The sequence below is a fragment of the Manacus candei genome, unplaced genomic scaffold (genome assembly GCF_025592945.1).
Source record: "Manacus candei isolate 608988 ecotype Guabito, Panama unplaced genomic scaffold, ASM2559294v1 h1tg000067l, whole genome shotgun sequence".
Lineage (NCBI taxonomy): Eukaryota > Metazoa > Chordata > Aves > Passeriformes > Pipridae > Manacus > Manacus candei.
In genome coordinates, this window is record NW_026138115.1 from 9,420,193 (window position 1) to 9,445,282 (window position 25,090).

Genomic DNA, 25,090 nt, shown 5'->3' on the forward strand with positions numbered 1-25,090 from the left:
GATAAGAGGAGTTCATCTCATTCTAATCTGGCAATATAACATTTACCTCTTAAACTTCACCACAAAAAAGCTTACTTATTGTATTTCACTTACACTTCCAATTAACTCTAGCCTTATGTTATCCTTCTAGTCTTCTAATCCTCTTCTACCTTCCAGCATTGTTTTAGAAACTTGAACACCAGACAACACCAGAATCCCTCTAGAGTTCACCATGTCCCTACTTCAACATCCATGGGCTGCACGAGGCTTTTTGTTACTTCACAGCACAAGAAATTCATGCTAAGCTGCTTCCGTCTCATAACTCTCATGAGTCCTTTTCAGAGTCACTGGTTCCCAGGACAGTCTGTACTTAACCCCCAATTTCTTAGAGATACAGAAGTTTGCACAATGTGATGTTAAAACACATCTCGTTTGAATGGATTCTACTTCCCAAGTAGTCTAGCTCACCCCATATGACTCAGTATCACTAAACATTTTGCCACTCATTTCGAAACATACAAATTTTTTGAATAACAATTTCATATTGATTGCAAGCTGATGAAAATGGTGAACAGTAGAAGTCCTCTGTAACTTCCTCAGAAATATCCTTACACAGCATTGAGCCACTGCTGATGATTCCTTTGCTGTTTAAAATGCCAGCCAGTTCTCTACCCAAGTGGCACAGGACTTTGAGTGTTGCACAGTGCTAATTCTTTAATCAAAACATCATCAGAAGCAATGGGAGGTGTACCAGGTCAGGTTCAAGGACAATTATGTGAGTAATTCATTTATTTGGTCTGGTAGCTCACCTAACATAAAAAAATAAATTCCTTTCTCACTTCAAGAAGAAAATGAGAGAAAAAAACCCAAACAAACCACAACGAATCAAAACACCATTCTATATTGTGGTGGTTTGGGCTAGGCCTTCCTTGGTGACTAGTCTGTAACCAAGGAAGGGTCCAGATTTACCCAGTATTCCCTACGATTTTTACGTAAGCTGGGCTATAAGAAGAAAGGAGGAGAGGCTTTCGCTCTCTTTCCTTCCGGCGGCTTGGAGGTGCAGGTTCCCTGCTGTTGAGTCTGCCGTGTTGGGGAGCGAGGCCTGGTTAGGCCTTGTTGACCTTGGGAGACAGAGGTTGCCGGCGATCGTTCCGGAGTGACCCTCGGTTGTCCCAGGAGAGTAGTGAGCTATTTCTTTGTTAACTCTTTTAGTGGATAGATATTGGGCTGCTAATTGGGAATATTATATATATATAATATTTTGGTTTTGTTCCTTTTCCCTTCCCCCTTCCCTTTCCCTTTTTTTTTTAATTATATATAAGTGTAAATATATTTATATATATCACTTTGGTTGTCTCTCTCTCGTTTCGGGTTTTCTTTCGTTTTTTCTCCCTCTTCTCCCTGAGGTTTGAGGGGGGGGGGAACTCTGGTGGTAAGGTTTGGAGACTTGGCAGGGAGCCAGCTTCAAACCATATCATATATGACAACAACAGAAATGTATTAGATCAGAAATTAAACCCATTCTGGCTTTAAGAATTTCCCCAATTTCAAAAAAGTAAGCAAATTCAGACTATAATTGGCCAAGAAACATTGCTTTACACCAAAGCTTGAATAGTTTATTTTGCAAATGTTGAAAAAGATTCAAACTCCCCAAGCTTCCCAGTTTTTGAGTACAAAACTTCTCAGATTTTTTTTCTCAGTAAACATTTTTGACCAGTTAAACCCTATATGTAAGCATTTAGGTTTAATATGTGATAGGTAAGGCAGAGCAGGGACAAGAAGTCACAGCTGGATTTGTAGCACTTGCATAAAATAAAGACTGTGATATTTTTACACAGCCATATGGTTATGAGTAAGCTTATACAGCCCCTTTGTACCATATGGTCCACTCTATCCTGGGCTAAGAGCCTTTCATGTTCTCAAGCTCAAAATTAGCCAAGTCAGACATTAAAATCAAACCACAAAAAATGAGAGTTTCAAGAGGAAGAAAATAAAGTATTCAAAAGAAGCAGCATTGCTTATAGCCAGACAGTTATAACATCTGCAAGCACCTAAAGCTCACTGTCCACAGTGAGAAAGGGAGTGCACAGTTCTCAGAACAAGATGTAAAACTGAAGAAACAGAAGAAACACCTTAGTGCAGGAGCTGAAGCAGGTTGCTCGCCGACAATTTTACCTTCTAAACAAATTTGTATCGTGGCTGTCATATAAACTGTGTTGTGTTGTATATTTGCCATACAGAATTAAATATGTCACATCAAAGGAAGAAGGAGAAATGTCAAAGCAGGAGGGGAAAAATGTACTTTTTCCACAGAGACAGAAGCCCTGGCAACTTCTGATGGGGAGCTGAGGCTCCTGAATCAGGAGGCAATATTGCCAGATGTGACAACAGCAATTCTGTTACTAAATGACTGACAGAAATGGATAAAAGAGATGACAGATGAGTTTCGCTCACAAAAATTATTGATAAATGGTATGTGTCAAACTCCTGTATCTTTAGCTTCATCTACAGTGCTCGTAAGAGGCCAGCTGTCTTGGAGAGAAGGGGAAGTCTGTCATTCACAGAGGTGATGACAGAGCTGCTGTCACCACAATGCTAAGCCAAAGTCTGATTCTCAGTGGAGATTAGGAGTTTTGGTATAGAGAGACTGCAAGAGGACTGCCCTTACCTTCCTCCAAATCTCCCCTCAACTACAAATTGTAACAGATTAATTTAGCCTGTAGGACTAGTCTGCCCTGCAGGTTAGATGATGAGACAGACAAATCGACTAAAGACTGCAAGACAGACATTTACTCTGTCTTATTGTCTTCCTGCCTCTTATGGTATGATTTTTTTAATTTCCAATAGACCATGTTTGTTTCTTTAATCATTCTACATTTTCTTCTCTGACTGGCTCATGTTTCTCAGCTAGATGAACCGTGCCTGGACCAGTGGGACTCTTCTCCCTTTGCTTCACTAGATGTGATGCAGTGATGGCAATTACTAATTAATAAGTAAATGTCTCTGGTTATGTATGGTAACATACACTACCTGTTCAACACAAATAGCAACTTGTCCGTGTAAAGCTCCACCTAGTTCCCATCTATTACAACTCCCTGAGAAGTATTTTTCCATATTCCAAATTTTAATTATCCTCTAAAGAGTCCATTTATTGACTTGATTTAAAGAAAAACTCCTGTGGAACATACAAATGCCCATTTAACATAGACAACTCCTGGTATTTAATGCAGAAGCTTTTATTTTAAATCAATATATTTTATTCCACTTTCAATCTCTCTTCTTCCCTTCTGTCCCATGTCCCAATTCAATGATTTCCAAGTAGCAGATATCAGAATAAGAAATTTTATTTCAATCCGTTTGCTTTGTATTTCCTGCTTTTCTCTTGGACACCTTCATCTGGATGAACTGTGAAGTTACTGAACTGACTGGATACTGCCTGAGTAGCACAGGAGCGTTGATCGGGACTGCTGAAAGGAATAAACGAGGGTCTTTAAAACTACACCTCCCAGGATTCCTTGCACCGCCGCGCTGTGAGTGACGTCACAACCCACAACTCCCAGGGCCGCAGTTCGAGCCTGGCGCATGCGCAGCTGGCCCTCCCTTGGCCCGGGTGCGGAGCGCTCGGCGGAGGCCAAGATGGCGCTCACCAGGTGGGTCCGCGGGCCCGGCCGGGCCCTGAGGGTGTCGGGCCCCCCCGCCCGGCCCGAGGCTACCCCGCCGCCCTGCGGGTCTCCGCCGGCGGGAGGGGCCGCGCTCGGGGGGCGCGCCGCGGGGCCGCGGCCTCTCCTGGGCAGTGGGCCCACCGGCCGGGCCGGGGCCGCGGGGAGGGCCTGGGAGAGCCGCCTCGCCCTGCCCTGGTGGGAGCGGCTGTTCGGTACTGCCGTTGCTTGAGGGCTCTGCCTCCTTCGCGTCTTCCCTGCGGGAGGAAGGAGCCCCTCAGCCTCCGTCGGGTCCGTGAGGTTTTGTTCAGGTTCCCTCACGGACTCAGAGGGCGAGCGGTCTTTGTTACGAGTTGCCGTGTCCCTCGCAGGGCTCGGGAGTGCAGCTCCAGTGGCTGCCCCGCAATGCCGAGTTTGTCTGGGCGCTTCCTTAGTAAATGCGCAGAAGGGTTCTGTAGACCAGAGGAGCTGAAAAACAGGAAGTCAAACAATTGGGGTCCGACTTGTTGTGTTTGACCGGGAGATGTCAGGCGCTGAGGGGGCGGTTTTTGACAGATTTTTCTGAGGATGTTTGCTTTGAGGAAAAAGAGAGTCCTTGGGTTTAGGGACGTATTTTTTTTTCTTCTCCGTAGGGTGGAAAGAGCACACGGTGGTATGTGTCATTCCTATTGGAGAACAGGCATAGTCACACTCCTGTTCAAACACAATGTGAACGTGGATTAATTTAGCATTCGTTGTTATAGCAGTCTTTCAGAATCCTGGGAAAGCACACGTCGCTTTTGCCCCTGTAATTTCAGAAGTTACTGCTCCCAGGTTTAGAAGTGTAATGCTCAAGTTCCATAAATTATTTGTTAATCTCCAGAGAGTGATTGTAGAGAAAGTCATGACTTAAAAAGAAGTTGGTTCAAGCATAGTTGAGTGTCACCGAATGAAGTTATCAGAATTAACTTTGTATCTCCTTCTCTTTTGGCATCTATCTGTGGACATGCAGTTTTTTGCCAGCTCCAACCCAGCTGTCCCAAGACCAGCTAGAACTAGAAGAAAGAGCTAGAGCTCAAAGATCCAGGCAGACTGCTCTGGTCTCATCCCGAAGGGAACCTCCCCCATACGGGTACCGGAAAGGATGGATACCACGAGTGCTAGAGGTAAATGTTTAAATTCATACTGCAGTTATGTGTCTGCTAATGGGGGAAAAAGTATATTTTCTGGAGTAGAAATAAACTCTGAGCACAGAATTCTGCAAAGTCTTATCATGTGCAGCGTTTTCAAGACTGCTTAATATATTCTTGTGTTAGGGGGGGTTCTAATTCATCAGGTTACTTAAAACGTGATGGTAAACAGGATGTTCTAAGGATTCTTCCCTTTGGAGATGGTTGCATTGTAATAAGGAAATAGGTCTGTGCTCTTTTTTGTTTTCAATCTGTGAATGCACAGGTCCTCTGAGAAGGACATCCGTGTTGTTCCTTTGTCACTGTTTATTAAATACATGTTCCAGATTATAGCTGGAATAAGTGAACACATGTATATCACACTCTTATCTGTTCTGTTCAAAAAGAGAGCTGCTGTTGGGGGCCAACATTGTTACAGTTGGAAGGAAACTTGAAAATTAGTCAGATATGTGTTGTTTAAATATGTTATTGATAAAAGGGTTTTGGACAGTGTTGTGTGTCATTAGCTGTAATCTGTGCCAGTTCAATGTAAATTCAACTGGAACTGTTAAAAGGTAGAAGGGAAAATACAGATGTATAGTTCTGATTACAAAACCAGTTTAGTATAGTCTCTCACTGTGAGCCAGAAAAACCTTGCACTCTTTGAAATGATTCTTGAGAGTAATATCTGAGACCTGCTCTGATGAGTCACAGGCCAGTGCTCTTGGGACCAGGCACACTGTTAAAGTTTTCTTAAAGTATTTCATGTATGATCCTACATTGTTCCCAATTACCATCATTTCATGAGCTTGTAGCAGCTTTACCCTTGTTTATGTTTGAGTCCCATTTTTGTAAAGATGGATCCAACATTGTTCCATGGTGATCCATCTATTTCAAATAGTAGTTCCAGTGGTTCTCTGAAAGAAAACATTCTTATGTGGATTATGCATTTAGTCAAGTGTTATGATGTTAAAAATTATACCAAATGTAGGGTTCCCTTTTTACACTGTTGATTACCAAAGTTAATATTTTAGTGCTTATTCTTTCTAAATGTTAGTAAAAGAATTTTTTAAGAAGTCAGGTGATGAAGGTTTACAAGGAGTTTCTGTCATCACTGGGCCACAAATTGATACACATCCCAGAAAGACTGTTAAGGGCTCCTTTTGTGCTTCATAAACAAATGCAAATTCAAGAGCAATAAATGGATTCAAAGCATAACCTTTGTCCAGTGATCCTGGAATGCTAGTGTTGGAAAAAACAAAACCTGTTCTCAATACATCAAGAATTATGCAAAAAAACCCACCAAAAATGGAGGCATGACTGACACTTGTTCTGGCCAGCACTTTAAGAACTAGTCTTTGAATGTGGGACATCCAGTGGAAAACTTTAAATAACTGAAACTGTGTTTCAAGGAGCATTTATAGATGGCAGAAGCATACTGTCCCAGTTTGGAAGTGTTCTGTTCAGTCATTTCCAGCCTTTGTCCCGGTGGTAACTCCTTGGTCATGAGGTGAGCATGGAGGGAGATCAATCTGCCCAAGACACACATTCTTCTTCTTTGATCTGTTTTGTTACCACACTCCACATAAGCAGTGCCATTGCAACAGAGGAAGGGGGAGATGCTGCTTTAAACAAATGCTTCCTCCAAAGAATTACACTTGAAACTGTAGCTTGAAGTTGTTTTATGAATAGTACCAATATTGTGTGCATCCTTGTTGTTACTGAGCCAGGATGGTCTGTCTTAAAGGGTCTTTTGGTTTTCTGTTTATTAAATGCTTTTAAAGCAACATGTTGTAGGAGAGGGGAAGTAAAGTGTAAGAATGTTGGGTTGTTGGTTGCTGGCCCAGTTTTCAGTGTATTTACATGTCAAAATAAGGAAACGCTTGACATTTGTACCATTGTAAAGCTTCGAAAGGAATGCAATGCCTTTTTAACTTGTTCACTTCATTATGGTGTGACAAGCAACAAATAACCAGCAGAAATCTTCATCAAAAATACTGCTCTTGTAATTTTAGTATCCACAGTTGCTTTATTGCAGAAGGTAAATTTTTGAAGATCTAATTAATAACTCAATTATTAATGTGAGTTAAATATAGTTTTTTATTGTTTGTAGCACAGTATTGCCTGCACATTTCCCATCCATGCAAATATTATACCTTTTTTTTTTGTCTCTTGGGCATTCACTACTTTTTTCTGTTCTGTAGGATTTTGGAGATGGGGGTGCTTTCCCAGAAATTCATGTAGCTCAATATCCATTGGATATGGGCCGGAAGAAGAAAATGTCCAACGCTTTGGCTGTTCAGGTGGATGCAGAAGGAAAAATAAAATATGATGCTATTGCTCGACAAGGACAATCGAAGGACAAGGTAATATTTCTTTATGTATTCAACTGGCATGTATACTTGGAAAAGTTGTATGTACACATTGCATGTACTTAAACTCATTGGCCTGGCATTAGCCAAATGGACTGCATCCTCTTCTCTTAAAGAACTGAAATAATTTCAGATAGAAATTATGTTCTTCTCTATCATGTAATGTAAAGATAAGGCAAAAATGGTGAGAGTCTCTACACAGAACTTACTTGATGGCTTAGTAGTTTTCATAAGCAAGCTTTCCAATGAAGGCAAGAAACTGAAAACAACTCTGCAGCCTCATTTCAGCATGGAGAGAGAGAGAGGGCAAAAAAACAGACAGAAAACATAGTTCAACTTTCAGAACACTGCACCTTGTGTCTCACTGATTTAACATGTGATGCTTTTGGCTGTTTTCAGTGTTGTTTGGTGCTCCTTTTTGTTATTGTTCTTTAATTGCTGCAGAAAGTATTGCCAGTGGTGATACTCCAAAAGTTTTATGCTGAGATCAGTGATGGCAAGATTCTCATTCAGTCTAATGGGAACCAACATCAATTTCCTGACACTTGAGGTCCTAACTAGTATTGAGGAGCCTGGGTACTTGGGTCTCCTAAGAGTATTTACATCTACCTTTTCAAATGTAACCAAGTGGACTTCATTAGACTTTAATTCTAAAATTAAAGGTGTTGGAGGCTGGAAAACTGCTGAGACACGACCAAGTGTATGACCAGCTGCTTGTTCCAGCAAGCATCTCCTGTAAAAAATAGGATAACCCAAAGAAAATCTAAGCACAGTGTTAACTAATAAGAGTGTTTTAGTTAATAGATATGAATAGTTGTTTCCAAAATAATTTGATTTCTCACACTTTAATTTAGGATGCCTTGCAAAGCTTATGGATATGTAATATGCCCCATGTCTTACTGCAGTTCAGGAAGGGAGAAAGCCAAAATATAAACTTTACCTCTCAAAAAATAGAGTCAACATTCTAAGTATATCAGGGAAAATATTTATTTTTAACAGATAAATTTTTGTTGTTTTAAATTGATTCTATAGCCAGTAAGATTTTATATTTAACAGACACTGTTGAGTGTCAAAAAAGTGTCTCATCTTGTTTATCCTCATCCTGTGCCTCATATGTTACTGCAGTACCTTCGAAAAAGATGAGTGCAAATTGGACTCCATGCTGTCATGTGGAAGAAGGTAGTCAGACTAAACAAACAACAGCAGTGACAATATTTTTTTGAGGGAACTTTTATTGGAGTTCCATCAGACTTTATCTAATGTCTGGAATTATCTGTCAAGAGGAAGGTGCTAAAAGATTAATTATATTTGAAGAATTTTGTGACTAAATATGTGATACTTCATACTAAATAGAAATGTTACTTTTTCCAAAGCATAAAAATAATTTGAAACAGATAAGTAGACAAGAAATAATAATCATACCACTTTTAGTGAAGCTGCAGGTCAAAAAATAAGAAAAAAATTAGCGAGGTTAAGCTCTAATTTTTTACAACTTGTCAAATGCATCTTTATTTACTTGTAGGATCATTTTTAATTTGCATGTAATAGAACTGTTCAGACTGGAATCTAAGTATTTTTGAAAAATAACTAGATATGATAGTAGGCTTGAGGCAAAAGTGACTATAATCTTTTGCTGTGCCTTGTTTGGTTCAGAGTTGGGAAAATACTTAGAACAGATAGAGTTAAATTTAAGCTGTTAACATTTGTCCTGTTTGATTCATGAAGATCTGTACTGGCATTCGTGAACTTTCCATATGGCATTTGTAACAAAGATATCTATATTATCATTTTGTAGCAATACTTACCAAAATGGAAGGGATGTGGGGCTTTTCCAAAACCAGGCTTTGTAGAACTGTAGAATTAGGGTTCCCTAGCCTAAGCCTTCTGGGTCAGCTTGATCCTCATTGCATCTGGCTGGATGTAAATCCTGAGAGTAAAGATTAAGTATTATGATTCAAGGGGGAGTAAAACTGAGGGAAAACTAGATCATAGAGTCATAGAATGGTTTGGGCTGGGACACCTTCTGCTAGACCGGGTTGCTCAGAGCCTCATCTCTTCTGGCCTTTAACACTTCCAGGGATGGGGTATCCACAACTTCTCTGGGCAGCCTCATCAATGCCTCACCACCCTCACCATAAATAATTTCTTCCTAATATCTAATCTAAACTACTCTCCTTCAGCTTAAAGCCATTCCCCCTTGTCCTCTCACTACATGCCCTTGTAAAAAGTCTCTCCAGCCACGTAGGCTCACCAGAGCGAAGTAGAGGGGCAGAATCACCTCCCTCGACCTGCTGCCCACACTGCTTTTGATGCAGCCCAGGATACAGTTGGCTTTCTAGGCTCCAACAAATATTTGAAACAATTTCACTGGAAGCAGCAGAACTACTATTGCTTGATTTGTTTTGCAGGAGAAAGTACTGGCAGAGATGTCATAGGGAGCAGTTCTTCAGTGATCTGTGTTGAGTTGAATAATGTGGAATATTTTCTCTAAGAACTTCTGATAGTACAGATATCTAATCAGTAGGATTAGATACAGAAGTTCCATTTTTCAGAGGACTGCAGCCAGAATTCAAATATTTCTTCAATCTTAATACTTAGAGCTAAAAGAAATAGATACTTAGCAGTCTACCAGAAATGAGATGGAGTTTCTGAACCTATTCTATGAGCTACTTGTTTGGTCTGAGTTAAGAAGCAAATTTTGCTTTTGCTACATATTATGGATTTTTTTGAAGTTGAATTTAGTGTTCTGCCTTCTTGTAGAGGCAGCCATTCCATCATCCAGGCCCTATCTCTAGATAACTTGTCAGCAGTTTCTACTATTGCAGTGATTTCATCTCTCTTGCATCTGTTCCCTTACATATTTAAAAAACAGTTGCTTCAGAGAATGTTCCTTGAAAAATACTGACATAAATGTGATAGTCTGACAAGTCTGTTTGAGGCTGCAGAAAGTCTGCTAGACATGAAATGCTGGATAATGTTGGCAGACCCGGATGCATGCCCTTATGGATCTGAGGATGAAGTTCTGTCTGGTTGTTGGGATGAAAGATTTCCAGCACTAGCTGTGTGGTTGGTGCTTGTGCTGCTGTAAATTCTTCCAGTTCTTTCTGTACTCACATTACTAAAAGCCAGGGTAAAATAACGCATCAATATTGATACATTTTGGTGAGACTGATGCTGTCCCCTTATTAGGAAAATAAGGACATGTAATTGCATCCTGTGTTTTTATGAAGACAGAAGAGAGAGTGAAATCAAAGAATGGAACTATTAGGTCCATTACTTTTTTCTGGTGAGGATAACTTTTCATGCAGGAGTTGAATTTGTTCTTGGTGGCCCAAGGCTGTGGCTTAGATGTTAAAGGTGAAAAAAAGAATCACAAAACTTGCCTACAGCTTTTTTCTCAAGGTTGACAATTCAATTGAAACATTTACATGAGAGTAGTTCCATTGTTGAAGGAACTCCTGTCACAGCATGGGACAGATCAAGGGAACATGAATATAACTAAAATAATCAAGTGTTCTTTACTTGTGATGTATTTTCCTTTGTAGTAGAGCTTTGAGAGTTTATCACCAATTTTTTCTCTGGTGTGTACACCAGGCTTACAGCCAGGCAATTTTAATGATCTCTAAAATGTTACATGCTTCATATGGAGAAACCATTTTTTGACAAGGAGAAAATTCATTCTGCATTGCTTGATAGTAGATTCTTGATTTACACGTAGGATTGATGAGCCCTGTCCAGGGCTGGTTGGGGTATACAGAACAAAATATGTCGAGGAGAGGAATTTATGTGTAGCAAATTAAGAAATTTCTGTCAAGACACTGCATCTATCAAGTGTCTTGTGAAACTCTGAATGTGATTGATGTCTAAGTCCTGCCATGAGATACAGTAGTGGAGGGGCATAGTACAATATCAAACAATCTGAGTCTCCTTTTTATCTTAGATTAATAAAATGTTTCAACATTACTAATAAAATAAGATAAATGTCTAGAAAAGAAACAACAAAAAGAAGTGTAACTTCTTCATCTGCCTCTCTATATCACCTCACAAAAGGGCTTAAATTAAAACATGCAAGTGTATCAAGTTTTTGATGGCGACAGAAATATTTGTATTTTCAGGCTAATTTAATCTATATCACAGATTTCTTCCATAATCAGCTTACTATTTTTGCATGCAATACTTCAGAGTTTAGATAGTTCATGTAGCTCATTTGTACCTCTGTGTACAGTAGTTTTTAGAGCACCTCTTGGACCTATTTTTTTATTTTCTTTTTTTGTCTTCTGGGGTGCTCTAAAGCCCTTTCAGCATACTTTGTTCTTCATGCAGCAAAACACTTGGACTTAGATTTAACTACCTTAGAGGAACGCTCCTTTTCAGATGTCCTTCATTCAGCATCTGAGAAGCTAGAATATTATTGATACTAATTCAGAGGATTAAAATTTTAGGAGTGAAGGCTGAGAAGCAGAAAATGGCTCTTGTGTGACTAATTAATGCTGAGGCTAAAGGTCAATTTTAAGTTGGACATGCACTGTATAATGAACTTGATATAGTAGTTCTAAGGACTTTTAACCCTTTGAACTAAAACTTCCTGTTTTGCTGGATACTTGTGAAGCAATGCAATTCAATAACTGTAGCCATCTAGTAGTGTTCTTTCTTTATATATAAAACTGGAACTTAAAGCTACTAAAAGCTAACTGCATGTTATGTGAGGACTGAAGTACCTATATAAGGGAAAGTGTCAAGAACAGATTTCTCAAGTATTTGTTTTTTCAAGAAAATAGTAAGCGTAATGAAATTTAAAAATCCAGATGATGGAAAATACTTAGATTCTTGATTCTTGGGGGTGTTGTCTGTCTCGGGGATCTTAAAAAAGGAAACTAGTAGGAATGGGAAGCAGGAAAATGGTCTCTAATGACAGTTCTGAGAGTAATGTATATAATTATATTTAATCAAATTGCTTCTTTTCTTCAATTACTCTGTCTGTAAAATGGGATCCAGAGTATATTCTTGTTCTATGGGAGTAATTGAATAATGTGACTGTAATGCATTTATAGTTCTATATGAATTTTAATTAATACCTAAAGTAAAGTCTAAGCCTGAAACATTTCCTTTGATATATGTACGTGTATTCCGTTCACCAGCACTACTAAAATCTAATGTCTTCCAGGTTATTTACAGCAAATACACAGATCTTGTGCCAAAAGAGGTCATGAATGTGGATGATCCTGAACTGCAAAGACCAGATGAGGAGGCAATTAGAGAGGTATTGTATGCACTGATGTTCGTAGTTATCAGTGGTATGCTTTGCCTTGCATATACAATGAGATGCACAGTGTGGTATTTTTTCTTCAGATAACAGAGAAGACAAGAGCAGCCCTGGAGAAATCAGTCTCCCAAAAAGTTGCAGCAGCCATGCCAGTTCGAGCTGCTGACAAACTGGCTCCTGCACAGTACATTCGGTATGTAGTGCTGGTGTCTGTAAGATGTGATAGATTAAATTTGTTAAAATTGGCATATGCCTTGAATTTCTGAGAACAGAAATTCCTCTTGAATTCTGTTCTTCTGCAAGGAATATGAAACTGGCTTATATATTTTTAATTAATCCACTAATGATCACCTAATTTGAAGCATGTAGAAATAAGTCTTTCAACATGTCATGAGCTGTGGCACTTTGTGGAGGGGTTATTGTTTTAGCAAAAAAATACAGATTTGTCAGGGATCACTTTTAATGATGCTGCCTGAAAACAGAGTATTTACTGTGAGTTTCAAGTCAAGACAAGTCACGTTACAAAGTTCTTCCTTCATAGAAAATGAGCAATTGGAAAGAATTAGAATTACAAGGAACCTGATACTCATTTATGATGAGTTTCTCTTTCAAACACAGAAAAATTTCATGGCAGGGTTACATTTGGGCTGAGGTGAATCCTGAAAAGAAGTATGTAAAGAGATTCTTACTAACCAGTAAGAAGTTACCAGAGCTTCACATACGTAGGTAGAGAGTATTGTGACAGGCTGTGTGTACTGTTCCAGTTTTTCTTCTACTTCAGAATCTAGATTGAAACAGAAGAATATAGCCCTGGGAAGTTACCTTCTTGTCTGGTGTAACTAAGTCTCTGCACTCAGTCCAGTATCATCCTTGCAGTTACCTGCTGCTGATATTCACATTGGAGAAATCTTAAACTGGTGTGGATAAACTGAAAAGGCAGCTAGAGTAGTGAACTGAGTAACAATGGAGGTGGGAAAGGAATATCTATCTAGCTGTGTGCAAAGAACTGAGCACTTTGTTTTATTCAGATACACACCATCTCAGCAAGGCGTTGCATTCAACTCCGGAGCAAAACAGAGAGTTATTCGGATGGTGGAAATGCAGAAGGACCCTATGGAGCCTCCAAGATTCAAGTAACTATCCAAAACTTATTCATAGCAAATAGAAGATTCTGAAGTGTATTTCCATGCAATGTGCTGACTGTAATTGTAACTGTTTTCTTAATTGTTCAGAATTAACAAGAAGATCCCACGAGGACCACCATCTCCTCCAGCACCTGTAATGCACTCTCCTAGTAGAAAGGTATGAAATGTCATAACTGATCTCAGTTTTGAATCCTTAGATGGTTCACAAGTTCTGCTTTAATCTGGTTCTTTTCGTGCACCTCCTCCTCACTTGTCTTTTAATGGGATGTTAATTGATAAACTTCATGCCTGGTGCAGTCTTTCTGTTAGTTTTTAACTTTTCATTTGGGCAGTTCTCTACATAGCTGTTTTACATATCTTGTCAAACCTTGAGTAGATGTCTCAGATTTTATACAGGGCTGCTTGTTGAATTTGTTCATGCCATGGCTGAGGACTGAGGCTTTAGCCTTGGTACACTTACCTTGCTTTTAGACAACACTGTTAAACTAATCGTGATAACACTGACGTGTGTCATTAAGGATTAGCTCCTTCTGCAACGTGAGTGGTTCATCAGTTTGCTACAACTTGAACAGCTGCCAAATGTGCAAATGGTAAGAAGCTGGCTGTTGAGTTATGGCCTGTTTGGTGAAAGCTTAAGAAGATGGCAGAAGAGCTGTCGTGACTTTATTCAGTATTGGCAAAGGTACAGTGCAGAAATAAACCCCGTGGACAGGGGCTTAGGACTAGATGATCCTTAGGGTGTCTTCCAACCAAACTATTCCTTGATTCTGTCATCTTATTGCTGCTTAAGAAGAATTGGGTTTTTGTGGAGTCCTGAACTTTCTACTCTAATTTATTTTGATAGTTTTAAAGTTGCCTTTGAGAAAGAAAACAGTATTTCCTTTTGCTATAAATCTGAAGATAATGTTGCTTCTTCTCCTAAATCAGATGACTGTGAAAGAGCAGCAAGAGTGGAAAATTCCTCCATGCATTTCAAACTGGAAAAATGCAAAGGTAATTATGTTCTTGCAATTTTATTTTTCTAATGTTGCACCCTCCTGGGAAACTTCATTGAATGATTTACACTTGAATAATACTGGTTTTAAACGTCTAGAGTTAGGTAAACTGCTGGCTTCCAGCATGGAGAACACATGATTGTACAGCTCATTTTTTTTCTGTTTGGTATATAAGGGTTGTCAAATTGAGAGGAGTATAGAACTGAGGGAAAATGTTTTAGTTCCTGGCAGAGATTGTAAATTTTGAGAGGAAAAAATGGCATTAGTTAAAATCCCCATAATAGTGCAGTCTGAAACCAAAATCTCTGGAGTTCACAAGTAAAGCCATCTAAACTGAAAAAGAGAAGGGTATCAGAGACCCAAGTGTGTTTCTTTTTAATACTGCAGTCCACATTTCTGGAAAGTTTCCTTGTTGAATTCTTTCATTAATTAATTTTCATCACTGGTCAGTTTAGCTATTTTTCTTCCTTGTTTGAGTAGGTAAGTCTTGTCCCTTTGATTTTTATAAGCCATTAAGTTTATGCCCAGAGAGAGGGGAGAATTAATTTATTAATTTGCTGCAGTAACTGGTCTAATCATTCTGAAACTTACCAAGCTGTTGTCCTGAGGCAGCCTCTTCAAGTGGAGGAAGGAAAAGCTGCATGTTTGGATGTTACTTTTTTTTTTCCTTACCCCAACACAGCTGTCTAACTGGGACTGGTGCTAATTATAAGATCAAATTTTAGGTTACAGATGGTAAAACCAAAGCAAAAATTTTGTAGAGCTCGCTAAAGAATCTTAAAATAACATTTATAAGTAATTTTAGGTTTCAGCTTCTGAAAGCAGAATCGGCATTTAGTGTGTCTTACTTTTGCTGTAGTCTTGCCCTTTACCTTCTCTTTTTGAACCATCTAACCTCTTAAGAGGTATGAAAACTGTTTAGGTAAAATGACTTTTAAGCAAAAAATGGTAAAACAGCTTAGAGACTGGAAAAGCTATTATCTCTAGATCTTAACACAGAGTAAAGAGTGGACTTTATCAATCAAAAACTGTCTTTTATCCAAAGAAGAAACTTGAAGGGAAACTGATTCAGATTTGGGAATGTGGAATTGGAGTGAAGCTTAGTATTATCTGGTAAGAACTTGAAGTACATATAAAAAGGAGATCCATTGAGACATATTAATGATGGCCTGTGAGTTTTGTATGTGTTTTTCTTTTCTTACACCATAAATGTAATAATACTTGTTATTACAAATAATGTTTCTGTGATTAATTTCCTCTCTGTGTTCACTGTAGGGTTACACCATTCCACTAGATAAGCGTCTGGCTGCAGATGGCAGAGGATTGCAGACTGTTCATATTAATGAAAACTTTGCCAAGCTTGCTGAGGCACTCTACATTGCTGACAGAAAGGTCAGGTGGTTTTTTAAACTGTTTTGTTCCATATCGTTTTACCTTCTTTGTATGTTTATTTCCTTGGGAAAATCAACTGTGAATAGTTTATAGCTTTTTGATTTGTCCTGCTTCCTGGTTAACGTAAGACTAAAGGTCTTATCCCCACTGTCTCTGAATCAGTGGCTCAGTGTGGGTTAAGTTATTGGAAGTCACGTGTCTTCTCTCTCAGCTCTAATTGCTATGGCTGTCCGGATTTAAGCTTTCTCTTTTGGCTTCTGTCCTGTTTACTGGATAACTCCATGACAGAAGATCTGCTTGTCTCCCAGGTGTGCTAGGCTTTCTGTCTTTTTAACCGTGTCTTATTTGTGCAGGCTCGTGAGGCAGTAGAGATGCGTGCCCAGGTGGAGAGAAAGATGGCTCAGAAGGAAAAGGAGAAACATGAGGAAAAGCTCCGAGAAATGGCTCAGAAAGCCAGGGAGAGAAGAGCTGGGATCAAAACCCATGTTGAAAAAGGTACATTTCTGTGTTATTAGGATGCTATGGCTTTTTTTAACACTCTGCATTGTGGGTTTGGAGCAATAACCTGAGAACTTATAGTATCTAAATTCCAGCTGAAATTTCTAAGCATGTCATCTGCTCATGTCTTCACTCGATTGGTTAATTGACTGACTGGTTTGATGGAATCCAGGTTTGAACCTCACAGCAGTATGTGGGTGTATACAGGTTTAGAACAATTGAGAATTTCAGAGTTATTAATGCAGCAGCGCAAGTGATGGCTTTCTTAGACGGTTCTAAACTAATTATTTTTTTAGAAGAAGCTTGTTGCAGGTAAAGGGCAACTTTGTTTAGAAGAACTAAACCATCTTTTAAGTTTTCAAAGGTGGTAAATGCAATATTCTGTTTCCTGCACTGTTATAACTAGTCTTGCAGAACTGTAGTTCTGTTGGCCACTAAGCCCAAAAAAACCTAACTAAATTGTAACCATTGTGATAAATGTTATGCTTTGATTGAAGTTACACTTTAAAGATCAAGATGATGAACTTAGAGAGCAGTTATGGTCTCTCTAGAAGGTGGAGGGATATGGACATAGAGTGCCAAACTCTGTAGCTAGGATGTACTAACCTCTTCCCAACAAGCTGGGGACTGGCAAGGTAGAGAGCCACTCTGTTGGAAAGGACCCAGGAGTCCTAGTGGCAATATGCTGAACAGAAGGCAGCAGTGTGCCCTGGCAACAATAAAGCTAAGGGCATGCGAAGCTGCATCTGCAGGAGTGTAACCAGTAGGTCAAGGGAAGTAATAATCTCCTTGTAGTGGTGACCTGTTAGACTGCGTCTGGCATACTTTGTGCAGTTATGGGCCTCCAGGTACAAGACAGACATTGATAAACAGGAGTCAATTCAGTGGAAGGCCATCCAAATAGTCCGAGGGCTTGAGTATCTGCCTATTCAGGAGATGCTGAGAGAATGAAGCTTGTTCTGCCAGGAGAAGATGTGGCTTTGGGGCCAGCTAATGGGAGCTTTCCCACAAGATCATACCACAGTGATCCCTACAAGATTATCAGAGGTCTTCACTGAGCTGCACAGTGGAAGAATGAGACAGTGATCAAGAGCTGAAGCAAGAGGTTCCAACTACATGAGAGGAGAACAATTTTCACCATGAGGACAAGCAGCAGTGGAACAGGTTGCCTAGGAAGTCTGGCAGTCTCTATCCTTGCAGGTTTTCCCCACTTGAGTGTGAAAAGCCCTGAAGAACTTGGTTTGAATTCAGCATTGATCCTGCTTTCAGCAGGAGGTCATGAACTAGACTCCCTTCCAACCTGAGTGATTTTCTGATACTGCATCACAGAATGTTCTTCAAAGCACTTAAATCCCTGTGTGTTTGAACAATATTTTTACACTTAAATTATGATATAATGATCTGTAAGTGTTTTAGGATATTAATTCTTAGACAGACAAGTATTCTAAGCTTTTAAAGGTTGGGAAAACACAGATGTTGGGATATGTCTGCTTTGATTCTTGTAAAGGACAGTCAATTGCTTGTGGCACAAGAACCTGTGGTGTTCCATGTGTTTAGTTTGTTTAAAGTGTAACATTTTAAACAGTGGTGTCACTACTCTTCTGTAAAAGAATACTGAATAGAATTACTGTGCCAGTGTCTGTGGCATAATTAAGTCAAACTTCAAATATTTGTCTATAATGAGCAATCTTGCATTTGCTCAGAGGATGGAGAAGCTAGAGAAAGAGACGAAATCAGACATGACCGGCGCAAAGAGAGACAGCATGACAGAAATCTTTCCCGGGCAGCCCCTGACAAAAGGTGAGTCACAAGAAAAAGCTGCTTTATTCCTGTACTGGCACTGGCTTTCCCACTAGGGAGACTATTACACTGGGCTTTCTTCTGCTCAGTGTAAGTGCCTGAATTGTACCTTGTGGAGATATTTACTGTTATGAAGCACAGTTCATTCACTGTATGGAAAGTTATTACTCTCTTAAAATACTGCAGTACTCTCTTCAATGTAGAATTTTCAACATGAATGAGAAAGGGGTGAGGGGTGTGTTGGTTTTGGGTGGAGGGTTTTTTAGCAGAACTTCAGTATATTCAGATTTAATTAGTGTTGACAGCAAAGGTCGAAACCTTGATCCTATAACTTCGATGAGACCAGAGTATCAATGGTGGCTTTGTTTCTCAAAACTATTAATTTAAGCTTAGATTTATGAATGTAGGGTGAAGTATCTTGTTTACTGAAGCCAGTGAGATTTCTGCACAAATGGTTTCTGGAGGCTTAAAATCTCTAATATCTTAAAATTGGATTGCTTGGCCTTCCCAGAATATAACTACTACACTGGTTCTTGCGAAAAACAAATATGACATTTTAGACGAAGTCAGCTTGATGTAAATTGAAGATAGTGGAAAGCAAATTTAAATGTCATGCCCAGCTGAACATAACTTTTCCAACTGTTTCCTTTGCCAGGAGACAAATTTTAAATGTTACCTTGTAAGGAAGGGCAACAGTCAAAATCTGGCTCCTGAGGCAAATGGTTAGCAACTACTACAGGATCAGGTTGCAATTGAGCATGTCAACAACTATGGTTTACTGACCTAATAAAACTTTAAATTTTTAATTCAGGTCAAAGCTGCAGAGAAATGAGAACAGAGATATCAGTGAAGTTATTGCCCTAGGCGTACCCAACCCCAGGCCATCCAATGAAATCCAATATGACCAGAGGCTGTTCAACCAGAGCAAGGTAAAATACCTTTTCACAGCTCTGTAGCTTTCTATGAGAACATGCTCATCCTTCCTTAGTGGGTATGGGTAGAATACTAAAGTGAGCCTGTTTTTATGGTTGGTGTGGATACACTCTGAAAGAAGTCTCTACAGAACTGGTTAGGAAATTATTAATTTCCTTTATCCATAGCCTTAGCAAAAAAAATGTAATATTCTGAATGTATAACTGGATTAAAGTGTTGTTATTTTTCTCACTGGGGAGTGGGGAGAAAGAAATTATTTTTGCCTTCAAGCTGCAGTGACCTCATTTTCTTCTCTTGTACAAATGTACTGACTGAATAGGGAAATCTGCTTTCAGAGAGGAGCAAGTAAATACTTTCTATTCCCATTATTGCTTATGTTAATAATGCTTTGCAAGATATAAATAGTTAACAGTGATATTTCTTTTCCCTGAACTTTATACTATTCAGAGATGAAAAAGTAGATTAGGCTTCAGAAAGTCCCTGAATAGACTTGCAGTTTGTCAATCATTCTTTTTCATGTCTCCAGTGAAAGATTTGCAGGCAGAAGGGAAAGCTGATGAATTAAAAACGAACAAGCAGGCACTTCTACGTCTCTGTGTGATTTGGATCAGTCAGCTTAAATCGCGTTTTCCAGAAATTCTGAATACACATTAGCTACACATAGCTACTTAGCTAGTAGACAGCTGTACTTGTAGGGTAGACTGAAACGATCCATTATTTTGAAATATGGATGGCTGTAATCCTTCCTGTTGCTCTTTGGAAGAGGACTGAAGCTTGTAATGTTACATACTCTGGGCTTCATCCCAGACCCAAACCCACTCATATCCTGATTAAGTGCTCAGAATAATTTGAAATCAATAGTAAATCACACAATACCATTTTTGTGTATCTGAGTAACACCATCAGTGTATTTTGACGTTAAAATAAGTTAGCTGAAGTTTTGCAGTCTCATTTGTGGTGTTCTGCTGTTCTTCACAGGGTATGGACAGTGGCTTTGCTGGAGGAGAGGATGAAATTTATAATGTTTACGACCAGCCTTGGAGAAGTGGCAAAGATATGGCTCAAAACATCTACAGGCCAAGTAAAAATGTGGATAAGGACATGTATGGTGATGATCTAGAAGCTCGAATCAAGACCAACAGGTAAGAAAACAAAGTTAAGAAATATTCTTAATTACTACTCTGAAGTTGTTCAGCTGAGTATCACCTTCTCCTGCAGGTTTGTTCCTGACAAAGAATTTTCTAACTCGGATCGTAACACCAGAGGGAGGGGCAGAGATGGACCAGTTCAATTTGAGGAGGATCCATTTGGTTTGGACAAGTTTCTGGAAGAAGCTAAGCAACACGGTGGTTCTAAACGGCCCTCAGATAGCAGCCGCCCCAAAGAACATGAGCATGAGAGCAAAAAGAGGAGGAAGGACTGAATGCCTCTGCTCCTGGAGAGGTTGGGAAACGGACTACAAGCTTGGACTTCATGCAAAAGAATTTTTAATATCAGACACATATAGGAGGATTGCATTGTAACATAGCAGTTCACAACTCTTGTGCGGATCTGTACACACACCCATTCTTCTACATAGGACAGCTGCCCCTGGAGAGAGGAGGAGTAGAGACCACTTTGAAACATTTCATAAGGGAATTAGTTATTCTTAGCAAGTTCTCTGACTTTGCTGATTCTCCCTTGCCCAGCATCTCAGGGTAAGAATGTAGACTCCTTCCTACAGCTTTAGTTTTTGTAGGTAGTTCAAGCTTTGACTTTATCTGTTAAAAGCTTTCCTGCTGTATATAATTATTGTCTTATGCTGTAACAGATGCTGGGGTGTTTATGATTCAGTGTTTCTTTAGTGTGGCTATACCATTTATCTGAACAAGGGAGGGGAAACAGCTGGATTCTGTTTTAAAAAAAGTACTCGTTCATAGTTTCTCAGTAATCTTTATTTTAGTTTCTTTACATTTAGTGAAATAAAGCCTCCTTCCACCACTCACTCCCTTGGATTCCTTCTTTGACTGCGTCTTCTGCGGATCTGTTGTTTGAGAGTGAGCTGAAAACAATGGAAATTATTCAGATTAGCTAGTCAAGAAGGTTCAGTATTTTTCATTTCCGATCATCCAGAACACTGATATGGAAAGCAGAAAATATGTTTATAACTGGTTCAGTTCCATGAGCCCCAGGATAAGGCTTTCCTGACAGCAAAGTTGAATATGTATTGCACAGCAATTGCTGATTCTATCAGCAAAATGCATCTTTAAAGCTTGTGCTTTCAAGTGGAACTAATAGAAAGTAACTGTCTAAACCTGGCCTAGAATGAAGTGGGAGAAGTGCTCGTGTATTCTAGAGAGGCTTGCATTTTTTAAGAAATGAAGCTAACTGCTGTCTGCCTTCTGCTTTTTATTTCACTATAAAGAAGCATTTTAGCTCTTGCACCTCTTGTGAGAGTATAGGCCTTGAAGCCTAGGCAGTTAAATGAATGTGGCTACTTTACAGCTTCAAGAATAAAAAAGGAGAAAAATAATTTACAGGATATAGACACTACTCACCTATACTGTTTCTAGTACTTATTTTGGTAACTGCATACAGATAACACCCTAGTTCAGCACAATTTATGTGAGATCAGACTACTGCCTGTCTTGTCAGAGTTTAAGGAGTCTCTAATTTCTGCTTCCATTTTTGTACCACACTTGTAACTCACAGGTCAGTTCTTCTTGGGAATAGGTAACCATAACCAATGAAGACCACTACAGTAGTATGAACTATGTCAAGCAAAACACTTTTTCACAATCAGCATACTACATCTCTGAAATCTCTTGCCAATTCATTTTACTCTTACCATCTCCTAGCATTCAAAGTCTCAAGATAGAGCAACTAGTTGTCAAAAGGATATTGAAGAATTCCTATTAATTATTCAAAGACATGAATTGATCGTGTCTGGCCTGCTTGTTGCTCATGGCTTCACTCTGTACTACTAGGTCTGAGAAGGGAGATCAGCTGAAGCACATATAAGTCTGTAAGAAAATCCCCAATTTAGGGAACACACTAGATGCAAGTTTCTAATGATTTTGACATGAGACCTGATAATAAATCACTGGCTTTGGGCAGCCATTGACTCACTGGTTTTTTTCCTTATCTGTCACCACCACTGCATACTAAATATTTGCAAAGCAGTGGGATGGCTGTTTCTTTGCTCCATTTCTTTGCTGCAGTGAAAATAGAGGATACAGTTGTCTGGCTCTAAGTGACCAGTCAATGACACGCACTAGACCATGCACACTGTCTCACTACCATGAACTGACATTACCAAAGTGTCACGATTTTTCCTTCACTACCATGTAAAATGTTAGAGAGAACTTTAAATTAGCTTTAGTGGAGGGGTTTTTTTATCTTGAACACATGAAAGCAGGCAGCTGATTTCTCCTGTATGAAATGATGGCTGAAGAAAAATAAATTTCACTGAAGTTCAAAGATTAGCATTACTTTGTCCTGTTTCCCCTGTCAACCAACATCCAGATTAGATATTGGAATCCATCTGCAGAAACCTGTATTGCAAATTACAAACTAATTGCATTGCAGATCTCAAACAGTTTTACTGCATTCACATTCCTTTAGCATAGCAGTTTTTGGTCTCTAGAGTGTGATCTCTGTGGTATCTCTATGATCTTCGACCCTAACAACTTGAGGTGAGAGAAGGGAATAAACAAAAGTGTTAATTATTTAGAAAACATTAAAAGCATGCTGAGTAGCAAAATGCTTAATCACACTTTGAATATTTTCATGTTACTGTGTCAAATCACAGGCAGAGTGTCAACTCATTACTTCATTAAGGAAATTAGCACATTACCTTGGAACCTTCAAGTATGTGGGAATCCTTCTTTAACACATTCTGAACATCTTCTGGAGTTGAGAATTTAATCCAGCAATAACGTCTGTGAAAGCCTGTATCTCTGTCCTAATCACCCGTTAAAAAAAATAAAATACAATTACTATATGAAATATTCACATAGGCTGTTAAAACTTTCTGTGGATATTGAATTTAAGGATTCAGAAATTATCAGAGAAATTGGCACACTTGCTGTTTCAGGAGCTTTTTTTCACACTTTAAGACTTTTGCTATCATTGACTGCATGTGGGGGCCTAGCAAAGGCTGTTCTGCCTCCCTTTCAATTTGAATCTAGCAATAATAAAAAAATTCAAGATTTTAAGTTACAGTTGAAGCCTGTAATAATGCAGAGACAGTGGTTTCAAACAGAAGTATATACCTACTAATAAACCAGTCACAACAGAACTGACATTTAAGTGGCTGCAGTACTTGAAAAGCATTTAGCAAGATAAAGCAGCTGCTTAAGAGACTAAGAAAGCAGAATTCAAGGTTCAATCAGGTTCAGGTTCAATCTGCCACTGATCATCAGGCATGACTGGCAGCACTCCCAAACCACCAGTGAAGTTTTTGCCCACAAGGTACTGTCTGGTTTCAGTATCACAGCAATGTCTAAATTAGGCTGTCTTACACTGCTGACAGATTTTTGTATCTCTGGCAGTTTTAAGCATTAATGAAACTCCTAAAGTAATCACTGAATCAAAACATACACGTGGGTGTCACTTCAATCAGTGATGGAGCTGGGTTTGCAACAGTGCAATGCAGCCTGTCCTGGGCCTGAGGAACAGTGTGGCAGGCAGGCACCTAAGCTTCAAGTGTTTGGAAATAGCCAGCCTGTTTCAAACTGTCTTTTTCCATTTCCAAATTAGTCCTCAACTGATAGCGAACCCATCAGCTCACTAACTGGAGCTCACTACACACTGAGCTTAATCTAACAGACCATTACTTCACATGAAGAAACACAAGCAGGCAGGAGAACCTCTACTTCAGTGATGGCCGGCAACTTACCCATAAAGGAAAACTTTTTTTGACCGTTCATCTCTAAGAAACTGCACTGGATAGTATGATCCCTGACCTACATGCTCAGAAGATAAACAGCCCAAACGGTAGAGGCAGGAACAGCTTGGCAGCACCCTGCAGAGATTATGGTTAGCCCCACACTCTGGATGGGGTCTGAACCCACAGCAGGAAACGACTGTAGGTTCATACCCACACCTTTAGTATTTTGGCCAGTAAGACCAGGCACATAAAAACTTTATTCTCTGTCAGAAGAATGATAACAAGATAGAGAAGCTCAAACCACTTTTTGGTTCTTTATTCAGAACTGGCAGCACCAACAGGATCTGAGGGATGTGCTTTGTACGACTCCCTGAAAGCCAACGGAGACCATTAAGTTTCAATAAGGCCTACAGCTCGCAGACAAGTGGTGGCACCCGCTGGGAGAAGGAGCCAAGGGTGACGAGCACTGAAAACCAGACTAGAATACAACATAAGGCCTCCCGAGAGCAGCTCCTAGGAAGCGGGGAAGCTGCTCCGGGGCAGGCCTTCAGCCGCAGGCCCAGCCGCCAGCTCTTTCCCGCTTCACTAAGAGGGCATGAACAGCGGCCCAGAGGACACGCAGGTACTCACGAACGGCAGCTGGCACCTCTGCACCGACCCGAACTGGGAGAAGTACTCCTTCAGCTCCTCTGTGGGGAAAGGCGCCTGGTTACCCCGGCCCGCCGCCTCCGCGCAGCCGCGCCGCTCTGGCCCGACCCCCGGCCTGTGCCGGCACACGCGGAGGGGCCGCCCGACCCCGCCAGCTTCGGCAGCGGTGAAGGATGGGCCAGGGAAGGAGGAGAAAGATGAGGGGGCAGACTCACTGCTCGACACTGTCCAGGGAACCTCAGCCACAAAGATATCGAAGAGCTGCCGGGAACGGCGCCCAAACGCCCGCGCCGCGCCGGCCGCCGCCATGTCGGGACTGCGGTGGGCGGGAAGGAGAGCCCCGCCTGCCCCGCCTGCCCCGCCCCGGCAGCATCGCCCGCCTCGGCCG

General features: G+C 40.1%; 2 protein-coding genes across 2 annotated transcripts; one reads left to right on the forward strand and one right to left on the reverse strand.

Annotated features, from left to right (window-relative positions):
- The first annotated feature begins 3,531 nt into the window (after positions 1 to 3,531).
- Positions 3,532 to 21,168, forward strand: SNW1 (SNW domain containing 1). Its single transcript, XM_051806369.1, has 14 exons — positions 3,532 to 3,629; positions 4,630 to 4,783; positions 6,991 to 7,152; positions 12,323 to 12,418; positions 12,508 to 12,614; positions 13,450 to 13,554; positions 13,654 to 13,723; positions 14,494 to 14,559; positions 15,837 to 15,953; positions 16,307 to 16,448; positions 18,155 to 18,251; positions 19,063 to 19,180; positions 20,163 to 20,326; positions 20,403 to 21,168. Exons 1-14 carry the CDS (start codon positions 3,562 to 3,564, stop codon positions 20,605 to 20,607), a joined length of 1,671 nt encoding a protein of 556 aa, XP_051662329.1. The 5' UTR covers positions 3,532 to 3,561; the 3' UTR covers positions 20,608 to 21,168.
- SLIRP (SRA stem-loop interacting RNA binding protein) lies at positions 21,101 to 25,066 on the reverse strand. Its single transcript, XM_051806408.1, has 4 exons — positions 24,918 to 25,066; positions 24,685 to 24,743; positions 23,020 to 23,127; positions 21,101 to 21,225 (listed from the first exon to the last, which is right to left on the reverse strand). Exons 1-4 carry the CDS (start codon positions 25,009 to 25,011, stop codon positions 21,166 to 21,168), a joined length of 321 nt encoding a protein of 106 aa, XP_051662368.1. The 5' UTR covers positions 25,012 to 25,066; the 3' UTR covers positions 21,101 to 21,165.
- Between the last annotated feature and the right edge of the window lie 24 nt (positions 25,067 to 25,090).

Bases quoted from the DNA above. Each gene is read 5' to 3' on its own strand.
- SLIRP (XM_051806408.1), bottom strand. From the start codon at position 25,011: ATGGCGGCGGCCGGCGCGGCGCGGGCGTTTGGGCGCCGTTCCCGGCAG. The intron at 23,128-24,684 runs GTGAGTACCTGC...ACGGGTGATTAG, and splicing joins AGAGGTGCCAGCTGCCGTTC to GACAGAGATACAGGCTTTCA. The intron at 21,226-23,019 runs GTAATGTGCTAA...CATTGTTTTCAG, and splicing joins ACATACTTGAAGGTTCCAAG to CTCACTCTCAAACAACAGAT.
- SNW1 (XM_051806369.1), top strand. From the start codon at position 3,562: ATGCGCAGCTGGCCCTCCCTTGGCCCGGGTGCGGAGCGCTCGGCGGAG. The intron at 12,419-12,507 runs GTATTGTATGCA...TTTTTTCTTCAG, and splicing joins ATGAGGAGGCAATTAGAGAG to ATAACAGAGAAGACAAGAGC. The intron at 12,615-13,449 runs GTATGTAGTGCT...TGTTTTATTCAG, and splicing joins GCTCCTGCACAGTACATTCG to ATACACACCATCTCAGCAAG.